Here is a 17,161-nt window from a genome sequence, read left to right on the forward strand (position 1 = left end):
ATTTGCATTCCTTGACCAGCAAGTAGTTGCTTGAGGTTGTTTCCTGTTGCTTGGTGAAATCAGCTGCCTTTGCACCTAAAATCTCCTCGGAATTGTTTTGGTTGCTAACAGATTCCTGTGGTCAGCCATACTTTTACTTGGCCAGGCAATGATTGGCTTCTTCTGGTTGGCATGGCACTTTTTCAAGTTTCACTACTGCTAAGTTAGTCAGCAAGTGTTGGCAGACCAGCTGGTATCGTCCATGCAGGCTATGAGTGAACATGGCAATCTGTTAGCAATCAAAGCAACTGCAAAGAGAATTTTGGTGCAGTACCTTATTTGCAACCAATTTCCCATTGCAGAGGTGGAAAAACTACTCACCAACCCAACAGGGAGTACACATACACAAGTCACTAAATGGTTTCTAGGTCTCTATGAAGCCTAATGTGGACAAGTTGTCTCAGTAACCAAATCAAAATGCGTCCTTGCAGGATAACAAAGCCACTGGATCCTCTGACAGCAGGTGTCAAAGATGTGGGATTTTTATAATTGGCTATCCTATTATGTCAATATCACCTTGAAGAAGAAAAACATTTCTTATGATATTTATCAAGCACTGAAAGAAAGATTAAAGTGACCATTAAGGATCGATTATAATGTGGCTCCTCAAGACATGACTGGATTAATTAACCACCAAGAAGTATGTTGGTGCTTAATGAACCTAGCGGGGCCTTGGTGTCTCATATTTAATTAACTTATTTACCTGTGTCCCATGGCAAAGCATGGTCACACTGAGACAAATTTGGGTGTGTGTATGTGTGTGTGTGTTTGATGTGTAATATTCTCACTTCTAAAAGCCCATTTTTCCTTTTATCTGCAAGCTGTTCTGTGCATTACGGACACTAGTTGTGTGGCTGTGCATTTACTTTTTCTGTATTTACCACAGCTATCTTCAACATCTAAGGCTTGACTATTGACTACAAAACAGAAGGTTCTTAAAAAAACCAAAACAAATAAAACCAAAGGCTATCCTTGAAAGCATAGTGAGGTTTTCCAGGATTTTCTTTCACTCAAAGTGTTTTTGTAAATGCTCTTCAACAGACTGTCAATTTTAGAAGACCGTGAATGCACTACACACACATCACCAGCAAGAGGGGAGCAGTCCTTCTCGTTAAGCTCAACGTACTGAATCTCCCCTAATTTTGGACAAAGAGCTCAGCCAATGTGGTGAAAAATAAAGCCCTGTTTTCACAGCATGTGTATTCTGTTTTTTGAACCACACTTCAATTAATGATCATCTGTTTCACTGTTTTTGAAAAAAAAAAAAAAAATGGCCTTCATAACGTATACATAACCTGGAAATTAATGGGGTCACTTTTCAGTTTCAGAACTGGATTTGAAATCATTTCACTGTATCTGAGTGTTTCACCTCAATAAATAAATCATTAGGTGAATGAATCAATTATAATCTCAGAAAAGACATTCTAGCGTTCGAGATGAATCGTACAAGCCTGTCTGAATGACTCCTGCACCACAACGTGAGCAGCCATATCAGAAGCACTTTGTGAATGAAATGGAGCAATCCCAAAGGCAGTTGTGACTGTAAGCCATTTTGTGCTATTTGTGGGTGTCATAATGACAAGCGGTCTCTTCACTGAATTGTTGTAATTTTTCACACCAACCACGATTGTTTCTGGTGGAGATTTGGTTTAACGGATTCGACATTAAATACATTTTAAAGTGCCAGTGAGAGTAGCGCAGGCTATTGTTAGCGTATTCTTCTGACTCTCTAAGGTTCTGTGAGATCCTTTATTCACCACATTGAGTCAGCAGAGAGAGCAGGAATAGCCTATTGCGCTATTGGTTAAGGAATTCTCAGATTTGACAGCGTGAATCAAATGATTCTGTCAGACAGATGGGATGATTCATATTAGCTAAAAGAATCCAAAAGGCTATGTATAATGCAGAAAAAGCACTTCCTTTTAAACAGATCCCCTTCCATCCTCTGACCTCATAAAATAAGCTACAGTACTTTTTAGTTTTGGGGTTTTTTTCTCCAGCGCATTCTTGTCAGTTCAGACTTCTTTGAGCTGCTTAGCAATCGCTTTTGTTCGAGTCTTTCTTTACATGTGTTCATGTGCAAATGGGACAAAGACAGCAAAAATGGTGACAAGATGTCTGGTAATAATATATCCATGGAATCTATTGAAAAAAAAAAAAGAATTGCAATTTTTATTTGTATTCATGTACAGTATGAACTACAATCTCATGTATCAATAATTGAACATCATCCTCAGGGAAATTAGTTGGACTCCTTACAAGCACAGTCTCTTGTTATTTTTTTCTTTTTTGTTTTTTCTTTTTTGTCATTTTTTTTAAACAATCGAAGCACATGTAAAATTATGATCTGATTTTTTTTTCTTTTTTGCAATGTGTTTTTGAAAATATTTTTTTTTTCCTTTTGTAGAAATTTAACCGTGTGATGAATACTCTCTCTGAAAATGAGAGAGAATGTCCCCAACATATAAGTATCCCTCCCCATACATGGACAGTTGGCAGAATAACACACAAGAATTGGAATCACCTTGGCTAAGGATTTTGCACAAAAATCAAGCTCACTCTGCTGGTATTTCAAGTCCAACATTCTGCATTCAGTCCTAAATCCATTCTGGCTTTCAAGGATCTTCAATCTTACACTGTCCAACTAAAGTAAATACCAATACAGAGACATTCCATTCATTCTGAATAACTCACAACCCTCGACCCAAGTATATATATAAAAAAAAATCTGAACCTTGTTTTTTTCACTGTAGCCAGCGTCAACATTGAATCATTAAGCCACCAAAAGCGTTGAAAAGGAATTGAGCACTGAAAAAAAAACGAAACAGTGGAAAGGGAAAGAATGGTTCACTCACTGGCATTACCAATCAATAAATTCCAACCCTGACGGGGAACAAGTTACTGATTCTCTCTCATAACCAAGTCTTTAAATGCATATTTTCCGTCATGTTTGTTATTCGCCATCTAACTGCTATTGTAGAAAACAAAAGAATTCATTTAGAGAGAGCGAGAGCAGGAGAGGTTTCTGAATATTCAGCACTCCGTTCCCCTCATACTTCTAGCAGACCTCACAGAGATGAAAGCTAAAAAGGCAAGCGGAACTGCCTGGACAGCTATATTGTCAACTGTTTTTTTTTTTTTTTGGTTACATCATGTGACGATTTACACTAAATAACTCAAACGCAGAGACATCATGTGTGGGTCATATCCCGTCCAGAGCCATCTGTAAATATAAGACTACGTTTCATTTTGCCAGTTTTGTCGATGATTAGATGTATTTGTGAAGTGGCCAGTGGGACACATTAAAATATGCTTGTTGCACAGACACCAAAGCGAAAGGCATATCTACCTCCTCTTACTTTCTGTACAAGGTCACTGTTTCCATGGCGACAGGCTGATGGCTAGTTTTTCCTCCTTATTTCTTATCTATTTTTTCACTCCTCTCTCTTCATATCTGCAATATCTCTGTTTGAAGACCCCTCGTGACCATTATAGGTCTGACTCCCTCTACCCAACTGCTGTTCTTCACTTTTCAATTCTACCTTCCCCTTTCCTTAAGCCTTCTCCGTTGAAAGACTAAATGAAAAAACGGAGCGTAAACAGACTACAGGAGAGACAATGTTTTGATGGTCTATAAATGATGCATCATCAAAGAGAGTGTGTGTGTTTGTTTTCCTCGAAGAAAAAAAGCCGAGTGGGGGTCGCTTCAATATCAAAGGCCTCTACCCCCTGTTAGATGTTGGGTAAAGGGAAAGTGAAAAAGTCTCGTGCTGTTTCCTTATCAGCTTTCCTCTGTTAGCCTGCAAATGAACTGCTGATACAGATTAATGAGCTATAACCCATCTTCCCTTATTTTGTTGCAGGTTCCTAGCTGCTTCACTGACTATGTTAGCTCCGTCTGCTTTAGTCTGACAGGGTCACACTACATTACAAAGCAGCCTCATTTGCCTCTTTATCTGTTCTAACAGATGGACTATCAGCGCCTGAGCTTGTGTGACCCTGGGGTGATGGCAAGGTAATGCGACACTGAGTGGACGTAGATCATTACTGGGTTAACAGGGAGGCTACAGACCACAGCCTTATGCTTCCCGTCATTTTCCTAAGCAATATTCTGCCATCGTGCGGCACATGCCGGTAGATAAAGCGAGACAAATGAGACATGGCGAGGGGTGAGGAACGTGCCCGAGCTACGCGACAGCAAGACAAAGAAGCAAGAGGACATGGAGGAGAAGAAAGTGAGGAGAAAGAAGACAGAGGGTAAAACGGCAACATGGAGAATTCATGGGGGTATGAAGAGGGAGGGGGAGGTGAAGGCGGAAAAAAAAGACAGTCAAGGTAAAGCGTCAAGAGTGTAAAGAAAAAGTGGGAGGAGGAGTGGGAGCAAGACCTTAATCTTAATTAAAGTGAAGGATATATGGCTGTTGTTTAGAAGCCACAGGGGAAATGCACATTTACTCATTTGGCAGCTTTGCTCCTCAGGCACGCTGGCTTCGCTGTGATATCATCCAGAGCCGTGCCATTAAAAGATCTAATTTTGTGTTGAGTGACAGCTAGAATAGCATGGCGAGGAAAAGAAAAAGTCATTTTATGTTTTCACGTTTCATAAACTTCCTTCAAATTGGAACTGGTGTGCTGCACTACTAAATAAATGCTTGTAAATACTTGGGCATTGTCCTTCAATAAACCGTGTTATCAGATAAAATGTAAGTAGTGAATGAAGAGCATTGCATTAGAGTTTAAGGCCAATGAAAATAGTGAATGCTGCATTTGATACCTTTCAGTTTCCGTTTTAGCAAACCATTCTTTCCCTTGTGCGGTATTACACAGAGAGATAGAGAGAGAGAGAGAAATAAAGTGAGCTAAAAAGCTATCACAAATTGTTTTTCTTCATTTAGCCACTAGACATATTTTTAATAAATAATCTTTGTTTTTGTAAAGACACTTTTTAAAGTTTCATATGTCGTCCCTTTGCCAAATGCTGACTAATCGCCATAATTGACATCAACTCTGTGAAGTCAATGGCATTCAATTTCTTTTATCTTTGCGTTTTGGTCCATTGTACTCCAAGTGTGTAACGGCTGATGCTGGACATTTAGTCAAATTTAAAATCAGATTTGGGTCTCTTGTACATTGTCTTTTGAGCAAGCTTGAATCAGTAAAGGTTCCTGTGTGGCTGAGCTGTGTATGGTACTGAGCATAGGAGGATGGTGATAAGAGCTCTTGTAGGTGTTGTAGTGGTTGTAGTGCTCCAGAGGGGGCAGCGATAGGTGTCTCTCCATTGCAGCAACACCTGCCAGCTCTTCTTCAACGGTAATGACCTCCATGGAGGAGGCAGGGCCATCGGGATCCTGCTGGTTGTGTTGCTTCCTCATCTTGTAGAAAATAACCAGCAGAACAGCAGCCATGAGTGTGATGGCCACGAAGCAGCCAATGATAATCTTAGTGGTTTTCATCACCTCATCCAGGGATCCCTCTCCCTCCGGATCAAGAACTGGAATGGTGTAAGTCCGCTCTGTGGTCCTTGTGGAAACAGGAGTACCTTTTGTTGTTGAGGAAGACACCCAGCCAAATGGGGGAAGTGGTGTTTGGCTATCCTCCCCCATCATGTCAGTGGTCTCAACTGTGACTGTGGTAAAATAGGTCACCCCACTGCTGTCCAAAGAAGTGACATTAAGCACAGCGGAGGCAGAAATGTTGCCTGCTGTGTTGCTAACCATACAGGTGTAAGTCCCAGTGTCCTGCATTGTGACGCTAGTAAAGTTCAGCGTCCCATCATTGAGGACAGACAAACGCACTTTGTAGGCCCCGTGAGTCACCAGTGAGCCGTTTGGTGTGAGCCAGCTGATGGAGGTCACCGAGCTTGTACGACATTTAAGCTCTGCACCCATGCCTTCGGTCACATTCAAGTCACTGGGTGGCTCCACAATAACAGGGACATCACACTGAAAGTAGCTGTGGTCCAGTTCTCCAATGTAGCGACCTTTCAACGCTGAGGGAGTATGGCAACGTGCACAGCAGCTGGTATTGGCTGGTACAGTTTCCTTCAGCCACCAGCTGAGCCACAGAATATCACAGTTGCAATTCCAAGGATTGTGATGGAGGTGGACCCGCTCTAAGCGATGTAACGGTGTGAAGAGGTCATGGGGTAGAAATGTAAGATTGTTATGAGCCAGGTTGAGCTCTACCAGTGACTGAAGATCGTCAAAGGAATTCCTCTCAATAGTTTGAATCTGGGCATGCATCATCCACAGCTTCTGGAGGTTCACTAGCCCTGTAAATGAACTGGGCTTTATAACAGAAAGCTGGTTACCTGACATTTCTAGCTCTTCAAGCCTTACCAAAGGTAAGATATTGGGGATCTCTTTGAGATTGCACATTCCCAGGTTCAGGTAGCGGAGATTGCTCAGGTCCTTGAAAGCCCCGTCAGAAATATAGGAGAGACGTTTGAGCTCACCTAGATCCAGCCTTCGAAGCGAGGGGACCCGGTTGAAGGCATAAGATGGTATACTTTCGATGGGGTTGTTTCTTAGCCACAATTCTTTCAGCTTGGACAAGTACTCGAATGCTCCATTGGGGATTGTCGTGAGCCGATTATCAAAGAGCTCCAAGGTGTTGAGGCTGGCCAGCCCATTGAAGGCGCCAATTTCAATGCTGCGGATGTGGTTCTTGCTCAGTTGTAGGATCTCCAGATGGCGCAGATGTTTAAAACTGTCCACCTTGATTACCTGAATGAGGTTATCCTGGAGGTTCAGGTAGCGAGTGTTGGTAGAAATGCCATCTGGAACATCCCTTAGACTGCGGCGCGTGCATATGACTTTGCTGAACTGGTTACTGCATGAGCAGACGGAAGGACAGGTCTGAGCACGAACCAGCCCAGCCACCACCAGGATCTGAAGGGCCAAAAGCAGCACAAAGAGGGGGTTGGATAGTGCCCCCTTCAGCCTACGACCTCTCATTGTCTGGCGCTGGAGGGAAGAGATCATTGTGTTCAGCATTCATAGTTCATCCGCTGTTTGTGTTCTCTGTAACGAGAAGAAGCAAAAAAGAATAACATTAAGTACCAGGAAAAGTAGCCGGCAATACATTGCACATGTTGTTATCATGTATGAAGGCAAACTGAATATCTTTGTATATTTAGACTGTTTGGTCACATGAAACAAATGGCACAAAGGTGGAACTTCAAGCTCTGAGAAATTGTAATAGGCATTTGTTTTTCATTCTTTTTTGGCATTTGGACTGAATTGTTGAATAAATTTATACAGTACATTGTGCAGAGAATAATGAAACAACAAGATCAAGAATTCAAAGCCTAAATTAATTGTCAGTATTACTCATTTGTGTATTGAAACACAAGTATTTTTTTAGCTCCTTAACTCTGGACTGTCCCAGATTTTCAAGCTTCACAGAAGCCGACACATCTACACAGGAGACTGAAAATGGAAAATGAGAACTTAGTATCTGCATCCCATCAGAGCCCGACCTGCAAATTTCTTGTAAGCCCCCTTCTCATTGGCATCATAAGACAGAAATTATTTAATAGAATAAAAAGCCTTAGTCATAAAAATTTCAAAAGAAGTGCAATCCACTGGAGTCATTTTTTTTTTTCAGTGGAAGACAAGTCAGTAACACCAAGGCATTATGCTCAGTGAATATGGCACGGCACTGTCAAACACACTATATGAACGACAGTTAAAATTACTTTCTGTCCAAAACACTACTAAAAAAAGGTATGTAAAAAAAATCAATTTCTTCTTGGTTAAAAATGTGCTATAGGTTATATGATACACAGCAGGTTTCATTTAATTTAATTTTGTTTTTACTCCAAAGCTTGAAAATGATCTTTAAGTAAGGCTTTAAAAAAGTGTTACACAATTACTACTTTTTCCTCATTTAAAGCAGCATTCCAGCCCTGTTTAAATTTTATTATGATCCAATGTATGGCTCAAGAGTGTGAAGAGGTCTTATACTGTCATTAAATAACTATAGCAAAATTTCTTATATCCAAAATCAAATGACTAACAAGAAACTCGTTACTCTGCTATCTTTGATTAGATTAAATTGGATTATATTAATCCAGTCACCCAACAGATCTACTTTAAGAATATGCCTGAGCATGCTGAAGATAAAAATAGACCACAAGATTCATACACATACAGCACAGCACAGCCTGTACCTCCCACTTTTACACTGCAGTGTGGATATGATGTTATTGCAACTCTGCCCCCCAAAGATGGTACCCTACAATAAAGTCGTACATGCAGTATAACAAACCTACCCGACATGTGGAGAAAGTATAGGTTTGGCAACATTGTGTCAACCTCTGCTGTTAAGTGATACACACGTCATCCTTCACTGCACTTAATGGGTTCACCAACAGCAAAGCACTCTTGACTTTTGCAAAAAACATTAACCTTGCCTACTGGTTCCTTAGATTTAAGTATTCTCCTTGTCTCTTCCTGGCTCTTCCAAGTGAAGTTATCTGTTAATCATCTCTTTCCATCAACCCACGAGCAAGGAGAAACACGTATATTATGACAGGTGTTTTCTAAACTGTAAAAAATTGTTAACTGAGGCGGAAATGTTCTCCGGTGAGGATGAGTGGCTGACTTAATCAGTAGCAATGAGTCTACATGTGGCTTGGTTTTGCACCAGCCAGTCTGTCATGATAGCTGTGATGTAGTGAGGCTGTGGAGAGACGTGCCTCTGCTGGGGAATCAGATCGAATAAGGCCTCCCACTGGCAGGAGCTCATTTTGTTCGGCTGGAATTACAACAACCCTGCACTGCCACCTAAGAGAAGAAAATGTCAGACATGGCAAACACACTAATACTGATTATTTGCTGTCAATAAAACATCACAGTTTGCACTTCCACTTGAATGCTTAAAGAAAAGAGCATGTCATTGCCACTCCTGGAGTGATTGTACTTTTCGGTCACATGCCTTATTCATAAAGCACTTGATCTAAAACCAGTTTTATCAGCACAGGATGTCTCATTCCATGAAGAGATGGGACATATATTGCATAAGGAAAGGAAAATGCTACCAACATCCTTCCTGCCTTTGTTGCTGCAACACTGCATGGATTAATTTCATCTAGGCTCGCTCAACATGTATTCAGACTCACTAAAAGCAGTGGCTGCTTACATCTAAAATCCTGCCAGCAACATAAAAACACACCCACCCTTACTTCTGCACCAGCCGCCACTGGCATTGTGTGTGACACCACAGTGATTTGCCAAATGCATTTGTTATAATGAGTTTGTTGGAAAAGTGCTAGGGTAACATATGTCTCAATCAAGGTGTACACAGCAAGGAGAGCATTTAAATTACAATGTCAGATGATTAGAGTCTGTCAGTGTTGCACACTTGAAACAACAACATTTTACTCTGACTAGGAAAATGTGTTATAGCGGACATTTCCACACGCTGGGGAAGCAAGCTTGGCACAGATGTCTAGACACTGAATGCTTTCCAGTCAAGAAATTTAGTACTACTTGGAAAAAATAATCTCTTTTGTAGTCTAAATTAGTGAATATCAGAATAAATATGTTAAAAGTTCTCAGCACAAATCAAACTGACGGGAATCTTTGAGGATGAAATGCAACAAGAAACGTTTCATTACGGATCATTTGCATTTGTTGGCAGCTGTTCCCCTCTGAGTTGTAAGGGGGAACTTTGAATTGTGTTGTGCACATTTGCATTTCCACTTTTCCACAAAAAAAATTAAAAAATAAAAGCTCACATTCATTAAGCGCTGTGTCGATCTCATGTTTGTCTTAAGATCATCACACTGATTTCTCACAGCTGATTTCACTTTGTGTGTTATTTACACTTTCAGTTTTTCTTTATTAAATGTAATGGTACAAGAACTAAAGCCAGCTGAAAGAACAATAAAAAAAACTGTCTTCTATATTATTGCATTATTAACTTACTGCATTAGGGAAGAGTGAGTCAAACCAAAAACGAAGTCACATTGTTCATTAGACAATTACTAATCAGCCATTTGCAGTTGATCTGGTGTATATGAAATTGATAGAGTGGATAAAATATGGAGTGATATGAAATGTGGCAAGTATCTCATTGTGCTGGATAAAAAAGGCCCGTGGCCACGGACAGGGCTGCCTGATGAACTGAATATCATCTTCTTAATTCATTCAATGCATTAGTGATTCATTGTATTTGCATACGTTTGTTGCATCTCTTGCTTTTAACATCGTTTGTGCTGCTGTGTAACCTCACAGGCCATCTGGGTCTTGGAAGACCTGAGCATAGACAATGTGCCTTAGACATGGACAAAACAAACAGTGTTTGAAAGTCTCAAACAGTTTGAAAGTCCCATATTATTAAAGTGTTACATTAGCATATGCTTTGTATACAACAACCTGCACCCCATAAGCAACATAACACACATCAGTATGCTAAACAAGGATGATATGGATTTAGAAATTCGGGGGGGGGGGGGGGGTCATTCCACTGCAGGGCAACCTGCCACTGCATGTGGCGAATAAACTTTGAACTTGAACTTGAAATTTACATTTTCATAAATATCTTCCACACATTCCAAGGACGAGTAATGATATATCTGTAAAATTTTACTGTTTAAAGTTTTCACGATTTGCACATACAGAAACATTTCTTTGATTTGCAAACCTTACTCAAACAGTGATCAAGAGTGGACTGTTAAAACTACAATGACAATACCTACTGTGACTGTTTTCTCTACATGTATATGAATTATTTGCAGACTTGTAATCTGTTATGATTTTTGTTCTTTCTGCAAATTATCTAATAAATTAAACATGTCAAATTTTCTTCAGTAGTCATCCAAAATATTTTGAGTGACAACTGATTAATGAATACTTGATCATTTAAAACAATACTAACATCTAAAACAAGCTGACCACAGCACATTTGGGTCTGGACAATGTTCTTTACTTTCTAACATGTCATAAATAAAACTGTGAACTGAAAAAAGTGATATTTAGCTTAAATAATAATTAAAACAATGACCCATTTGATAAATGACTGGAATACAGTGTGAAATGTGTGCTAATATCCAGTGAGGCATCCAGTGTTGTGCCTGAAGTGTTCTTATGCTGATCAGACATACACATTAGTAGCCTATACGTATATGTAAACATCCTGAAAATAATTACTTGTTATGTTAAGTTAGTAATTAGATTTTTGCAAGCGTGACTGTGTTTGTGCCACTACATATTGTCAGTAGGAAGACTACTAGACTTTTAAATCCAACATAATAAAACATTTCTCTCTTTGCTGCAGTGCGTGTGCATGCTGGCATGCATTTTTTGTCCCAGAGGGTATAAGGAGGTGAGGAGGGGGGGCAGCTTTAAAATCTGGCACTGAAGGCCATCATAACCAGCGGCCATCACTGACATGCAGACTGGAAGTGCTTCACTCTCCAGTTTTCGCTTAACCTGAAAGAAAGGCAATTCGCCTTCCTCCATTTTGGCCTCAGTGCTCTCAGTGCTGGTGTTAGGGAAATAAATCTACACATGCTGCCGGGTGCTGCTGACTTATCAGTCATATGCTGTTCTTACAAGAGGAACGGAAATGACGGCTGGTTGTGTCTCAGCACTGAAAGAGAAATGTTTTCTTGAACATTTTTCATTCTATTGGTTTGATCCAATATGTTTTTTAGTATAATTTCTAGCTTGCTTGATGTAGCGATTTTTAAACCTTGGATCTAGGATATGGCCTTGCTGAAGATGTTGCATGTATTGCTTAGCACCACATCTGTCACCCACCACCCTGGCTGGGTCAGTTGTTGACCAAGCAGCTCTTTGCTCTGACTTCCAATCCACTCCTCCCAATACAGTCAGAGTCATGAAAACAGAAAGACCACATTTTGATGTTGATTATTTCTTTACACCCTTTATTCTGGATTACCTTCAAGATCATGAGTAAAATGGCCAGAACAGAACAGGGCAGACACACATCTGAGTTAAGCAAAATGTGGAAAATATTTAGTGGAACGGGCACGTGATGGAAGAAACATCCCGGAAAAAAAAACTGCACTCCATGACGATATGAAGCCACAAAATAACATTTTAAAGTAGGTTTGAGGTAATGTGTTTCTGATTGCATGGGATTCACATCATTCACATTGTGTTAGAAGCACATTTAGTTGCAGATTTGCTTTAGACATGAAAAAAAGTAGTAGTAGAAGGTTAAGCTTTGATTTTCTTCCTAGTCTTATGTGGAGATACGAGCACAGGGCGTTAGATGGAATGACTCTATATAGCCATAGGGTAAAGGATGTTATGACGACTGCAGGAGCACTCTAGACTTATTAAAGTTAAATGTGTTCACACTGACCCCTTTTTCATCCTAAAGCAGCATTGATTGATTGGTTTTGGCCTCTATGGAGAAGAAAAATCAAAACAAGCTTGCAAACATATTGACTTAACACACAAAACCCGAGGAATCTATTAACCTATCCATCTACTGACGTTCAAGTGACCTTGGGCACTACAAATATAGTAATTCATTAACGCAGATACAAAGTTGTAGTACGACTGCATTTTATCATTAGTTTTATTTCTCTTTGGTTTTTTTGGTTCATTATCTGAAAGTGTTAAGATTTAGTTTAAGTCTTTATTTGTGTTAATTTTTATACTTTTTTATACATATTTTTCACAACCTGTTTTAGTCAACAACAATAACCACAATTATAATAATCCACAATGTTGTTGTACATGTACAGTAACAATAAAGGGCTTTTTTTATTCTATTCTATTCTATTCTATTCTATTCTACCCTTGCATAAATGTCACCAGTGTTTTGGTGAATGTAGGTAAAATCTAATCTATAACCATCTAAGCAAGCTTTGATTGCTCCGTGCACAAAATAGAAACGGACAATAATCTCAGTCTCACGAGAGCAAAGGTGGTACAGTTGACCCTCTGACCCAAAGCTTAACCTCTGCCATCCCTTCAGGGGGAGCGGTGCTCCCAGATGGCATCATATTATTGAAAATCATCACGTATTTTTATGACCAGCCTCATTTTCTCCAGTCTGTGATAGAAGAGATTAAATTAAAAGAAAGGCAGAATTGAAACCAATCAAACTGCCATCTGGAATTATAGTTAGACAGACAATCACTGTGGGGACAGAAACATATAGGGACGCTTTCCTTTGCCATCAGGCAATGTGTGGTGATATTATTTCTGAAAACAGAACAAAAGAAAATTCTAATTAATCTGTTGTTTCTTGTGAGGAATGTGATAACAGTTATCAGGAAACAAGCCCTTTTTTTCCTATAGACTGATGATTGGTGTATGAGTTCTGGTCTGTCCACAATTTGTTTGCATTAGCATAATTCACTTTGCAACTGCAGTTCTGAAAGTGCCGTAAAATAACTGATATGATGAGATTTTGTATTGCGTGTCAAATTTACCTGTTATAAAAACAAGAAAACACAAACATTTTAAAAATCTGTCAAAAATGTTTTTAAAATTAAAAATGACTAAACTCCCTGAACTCAGTCACACAGTTCTATACTCAATTTTTGAGACGGTACACTGGGCTCCTCTGAGTACTCAGAAATTAATCAAGTATAACATGCAACCATTAAAACAAATTTTTCTGTTCAGGAATGCAAGTAAATAACTGTAATTAAGCATCTTAATAATAATAATTATATATATATGTATATATATATATATATGCGGTATAAACTTAAAACTGGGTGGTGGTCTAATAAATTTGTTACGTGTTGTATAAGAGGAGTTTTGAAATCTAAAACCTCTGTGTATCAAAGTTACACAAAGATTTAAGATAAAAAATTAAAAGTCTTGCAGCTCATTAGCTCATTCAGCAATAATCATAAACATTATTCTAAGCATATGTTAATAATACATGTTTCTAAACAAGAAACAGAAGAAATAGAAATTCTGCATTCATCCAGTTCTCAAAAGCAGCAGGAAGAATTTCACGGTCTGATCCAGGATCACAGACGCACATATTTCAGGATGTCAGTGGGGCAGTTTGAACTTGATGGCAGAGTTGGGACCGCATCTAAAGAGGCAGAGAAATTATTTCAGAGACCCAAATGACCTGGAGCAATATCTAGCTGTGTGTCTGAGGTATTTGTGTCTTCAGTAATGGTGCGTGTTTTGAGCTAAGCGCGCACTTGTTGCCAAATGCAGTGGTATGATTGGTTATATGAGTTTATTTGGAACTGACAAATCCAGCTTGGGCCGAAAAAAATAAATGGCACAAATTGGTCCGGTGAAATCAGTCAGAGTGAATGACTGCATTAAGAACAGTCCACGTCCAGTGTCTAAAGGCCTTAAGAAAGATTGCTTCTGTGACTGTTGTTAACTGCAGCAGTTATTCATGTAACCACAATGCCTGTTGTGGTTGTTAAACAGTGTCCTGTTATATAGAGTTTTGTATGTGCCTTTCACATCGACTACAAGAGGTATGACAGGGTTTTAGAACTGAAAACAAGTATAAGCCACAGTGGTATTTTTAATTGACATCGGTCCATATGATGATGGTAGGACTCCATTATATCAATAAATGTTATTCAGTGGGCTCACATAACTAACTATACTAACTCAACTAAATAAATGTATACAAAGTAACAAAATGGTAAATGGCCCGTGTTTGTATAGCGCTTTACTTAGTCCCTATGGACCCCAAAGCACTTTACACTACATTCAGTCATCCACCCATTCACACACACTGGTGATGGCAAGCTACATTGTAGCCACAGCCACCCTGGGGAGCACTGACAGAGGCGAGGCTGCCGGACACTGGTGCCACCGGGCCCTCTGACCACCACCAGTAGGCAACGGGTGAAGTGTCTTGCCCAAGGACACAACGACCGAGACTGTCGGAGGCGGGGCTAGAACTGGCAACCTTCCGATTACAAGACGAACTGCCAACTCTTGAGCCACAATCAGTTCAAAAACATGAACCTTGGTTGGGTCACGGCTCTGTCCCTGTCCCTTCTGCAGAAAGGGACAGTTTCAGGTAAGTAGAGGAAGATTGCTAACATGTGCCAAGCAAGAGGGTAAAGAAACACCTTTCAAGTGATAATTCAATTCCTATTCACGTATTACCTTATGCTGCCTCCATTATAATAATTACATGAGCTAAATAATCTGCAGGGACCTCCATGCTCAAATGCACTCTGCCAAGGCTCTGTCTGGTCTCTGCAAAGGGATTAAGACAGGATGCCCTAGGTGGCAGACTGACTGAATATGAGGGCGCTCTTAGTATTCGTGTCACTTGTCTAACCCACCAATCTGCTCCCATGACTGCGCTTCTAAAGAGAGATCTGCAGGACTGGCCAACTGTAGGTGGAAGGGCGTCGGGGCAGAGTCGGGGATGATTAAACTAAATGAAAACATGGCACAGTGCAGTATGTTAGTATGACTCAAGCAGTGGTGTCAGTCTTGATACTTGGTTGCACACATATGGATTAACATTCTCACAGGAAAAAAATAGATTTGGTAACCAGAAAACTGTGAAGAAGCAGATTCTCTCCACATGCTGTGCATAAAGGAAGGTAGCAGTCTGTGCTAGGTTGGCTGACTACACACAGCCAGCATTGGTGACTGAATAAGGATCTGCACAAACCTCATATATTCCTTTATTAGTACAGTATGACATAAGATTTCTTTGTGTGAGCAGTGATGTAGTAAGGAGAGAAGTTGTGCTACCAGCAAAAGAATACAGAATGATTTTGTTTCTTCATTTAAAAGATGAACCATTAAAAAGGTTTCACATTACAGTGATGCTCTTGTTACACTGTATGCATTTCCAAATGTTTTAAGTGAACGCAATTTCTTTTAGGTTTGTAGGCTCAAGGCAGAGGGCCAGGAAACTGTGTTTTAATTATGTAATGCTGTAAAGTGCGAATATTCACAGACATGGATAAAGTTTGCAATTTACCAGAATCCTTGAGATTTCTCCCTCACAGTGGGAAATCACTAATATAGTGGTATTCTAATGCCTCTAAAATGCTGCCATTCATTGTTAGTATTGAGAAAGACAACAGTGTTGCATTAAAAATGACACAATAGCGATGTAGCTTCATTGGCCACTCTTGGCAGGTTGCCACTCCCTCCAAAATGCAGAGTGCTTGAAGGGATTAGTTCACTGAAGTGTCTTCTGTTCAGTCACAGCTCTTTGCCAATGAATTCCGGCCATTCTAGTTTGCAAATTGACTGAATAGCAGAAGTTGCAGGCAGTTCTCTCGGGAGCTTTTGTGTTCACACTGGGGCAAAAGGATAGCGACAACAGATGACACTATACGTGGGCCAGTCTTTTGTTCTTTTGTTTAAGATTGCTTCCCATCAGTGTGCTACTGTCTTTCATTCGAAATCCCTTCCATGGATTCTGGCCTTTGTCTGTGGGTATGTGAGGAGTCATTCACACATCTCTAATAAGCGAAAAGCCGAGACCATTATGTGGTCACAGGTCCCTATCCTGAGGCACAGTTGGTATTGAGATTGGTCTTATTACAGTCTCACGTTTTTTTTTTTTGGCAGAAAATGCTAGTTAGAATATATGTGGGCACACAATTACTATTTAGTTTACTTTAATAGTGTATAATTGTAGAATAGTCTTTAAAATCTATGGCTTTGTGTAGAATCACAGCTATTCTGTTAGATTTAAAGATATTTTCATAGAAACACCACTCTTAAAAAAGACGCCCAGATTTGATATAGTTATTTTTGTTTTAATCGATGAAATAAAACATCAATATTACAAAAAAGTAACTGCTCACAGACCCACAAACGCCTAAAACCACTATGTCAAAACAGCAGTAGCAGGACTGAAAAGATGCCACTGAATATATGCCTCTTTTTTACTCCCTACTAGAGATTATTATCCAAGCCATTCTATAAGCAAGTCTTGCCATCGATCTTGGGAAAGCCTCTGGGCAGTTATTCTGAGCCGACAAAACCAACCTTCTTTTGAAATGAATGGGTCAAAAGCCACAAATGGAGCAAAGCATGCCTAGCACAGACACCTAACACGTCTCACTCGCCATGTGTTATATACCAAATATACCCTTCCAAAACAGCGGTGTATAGATGATGAATATTCCCTGTCTGTCCCTTTGACACATCAGAGACACTCA

General features: G+C 39.8%; 1 protein-coding gene across 1 annotated transcript in view; it reads right to left on the reverse strand.

The window, feature by feature from the left end:
* Positions 1–1,295: 1,295 nt before the first annotated feature.
* LOC102294085 (leucine-rich repeat-containing protein 4C) overlaps positions 1,296–17,161 on the reverse strand; it is a 44,712-nt gene continuing 28,846 nt past the window's right edge. Inside the window, exon 3 of the mRNA XM_005930804.2 lies at positions 1,296–7,061. Within this exon, the coding sequence (XP_005930866.1) occupies positions 5,148–7,034 (1,887 nt within the window). The 5' untranslated portion in view covers positions 7,035–7,061 and the 3' untranslated portion in view covers positions 1,296–5,147. The remainder of the gene's footprint in view (positions 7,062–17,161) is intronic.

The sequence above is a fragment of the Haplochromis burtoni genome, unplaced genomic scaffold, assembly GCF_018398535.1.
Source record: "Haplochromis burtoni strain Fernald_Lab_line unplaced genomic scaffold, NCSU_Asbu1 Contig_135, whole genome shotgun sequence".
NCBI classification, from domain to species: domain Eukaryota; kingdom Metazoa; phylum Chordata; class Actinopteri; order Cichliformes; family Cichlidae; genus Haplochromis; species Haplochromis burtoni.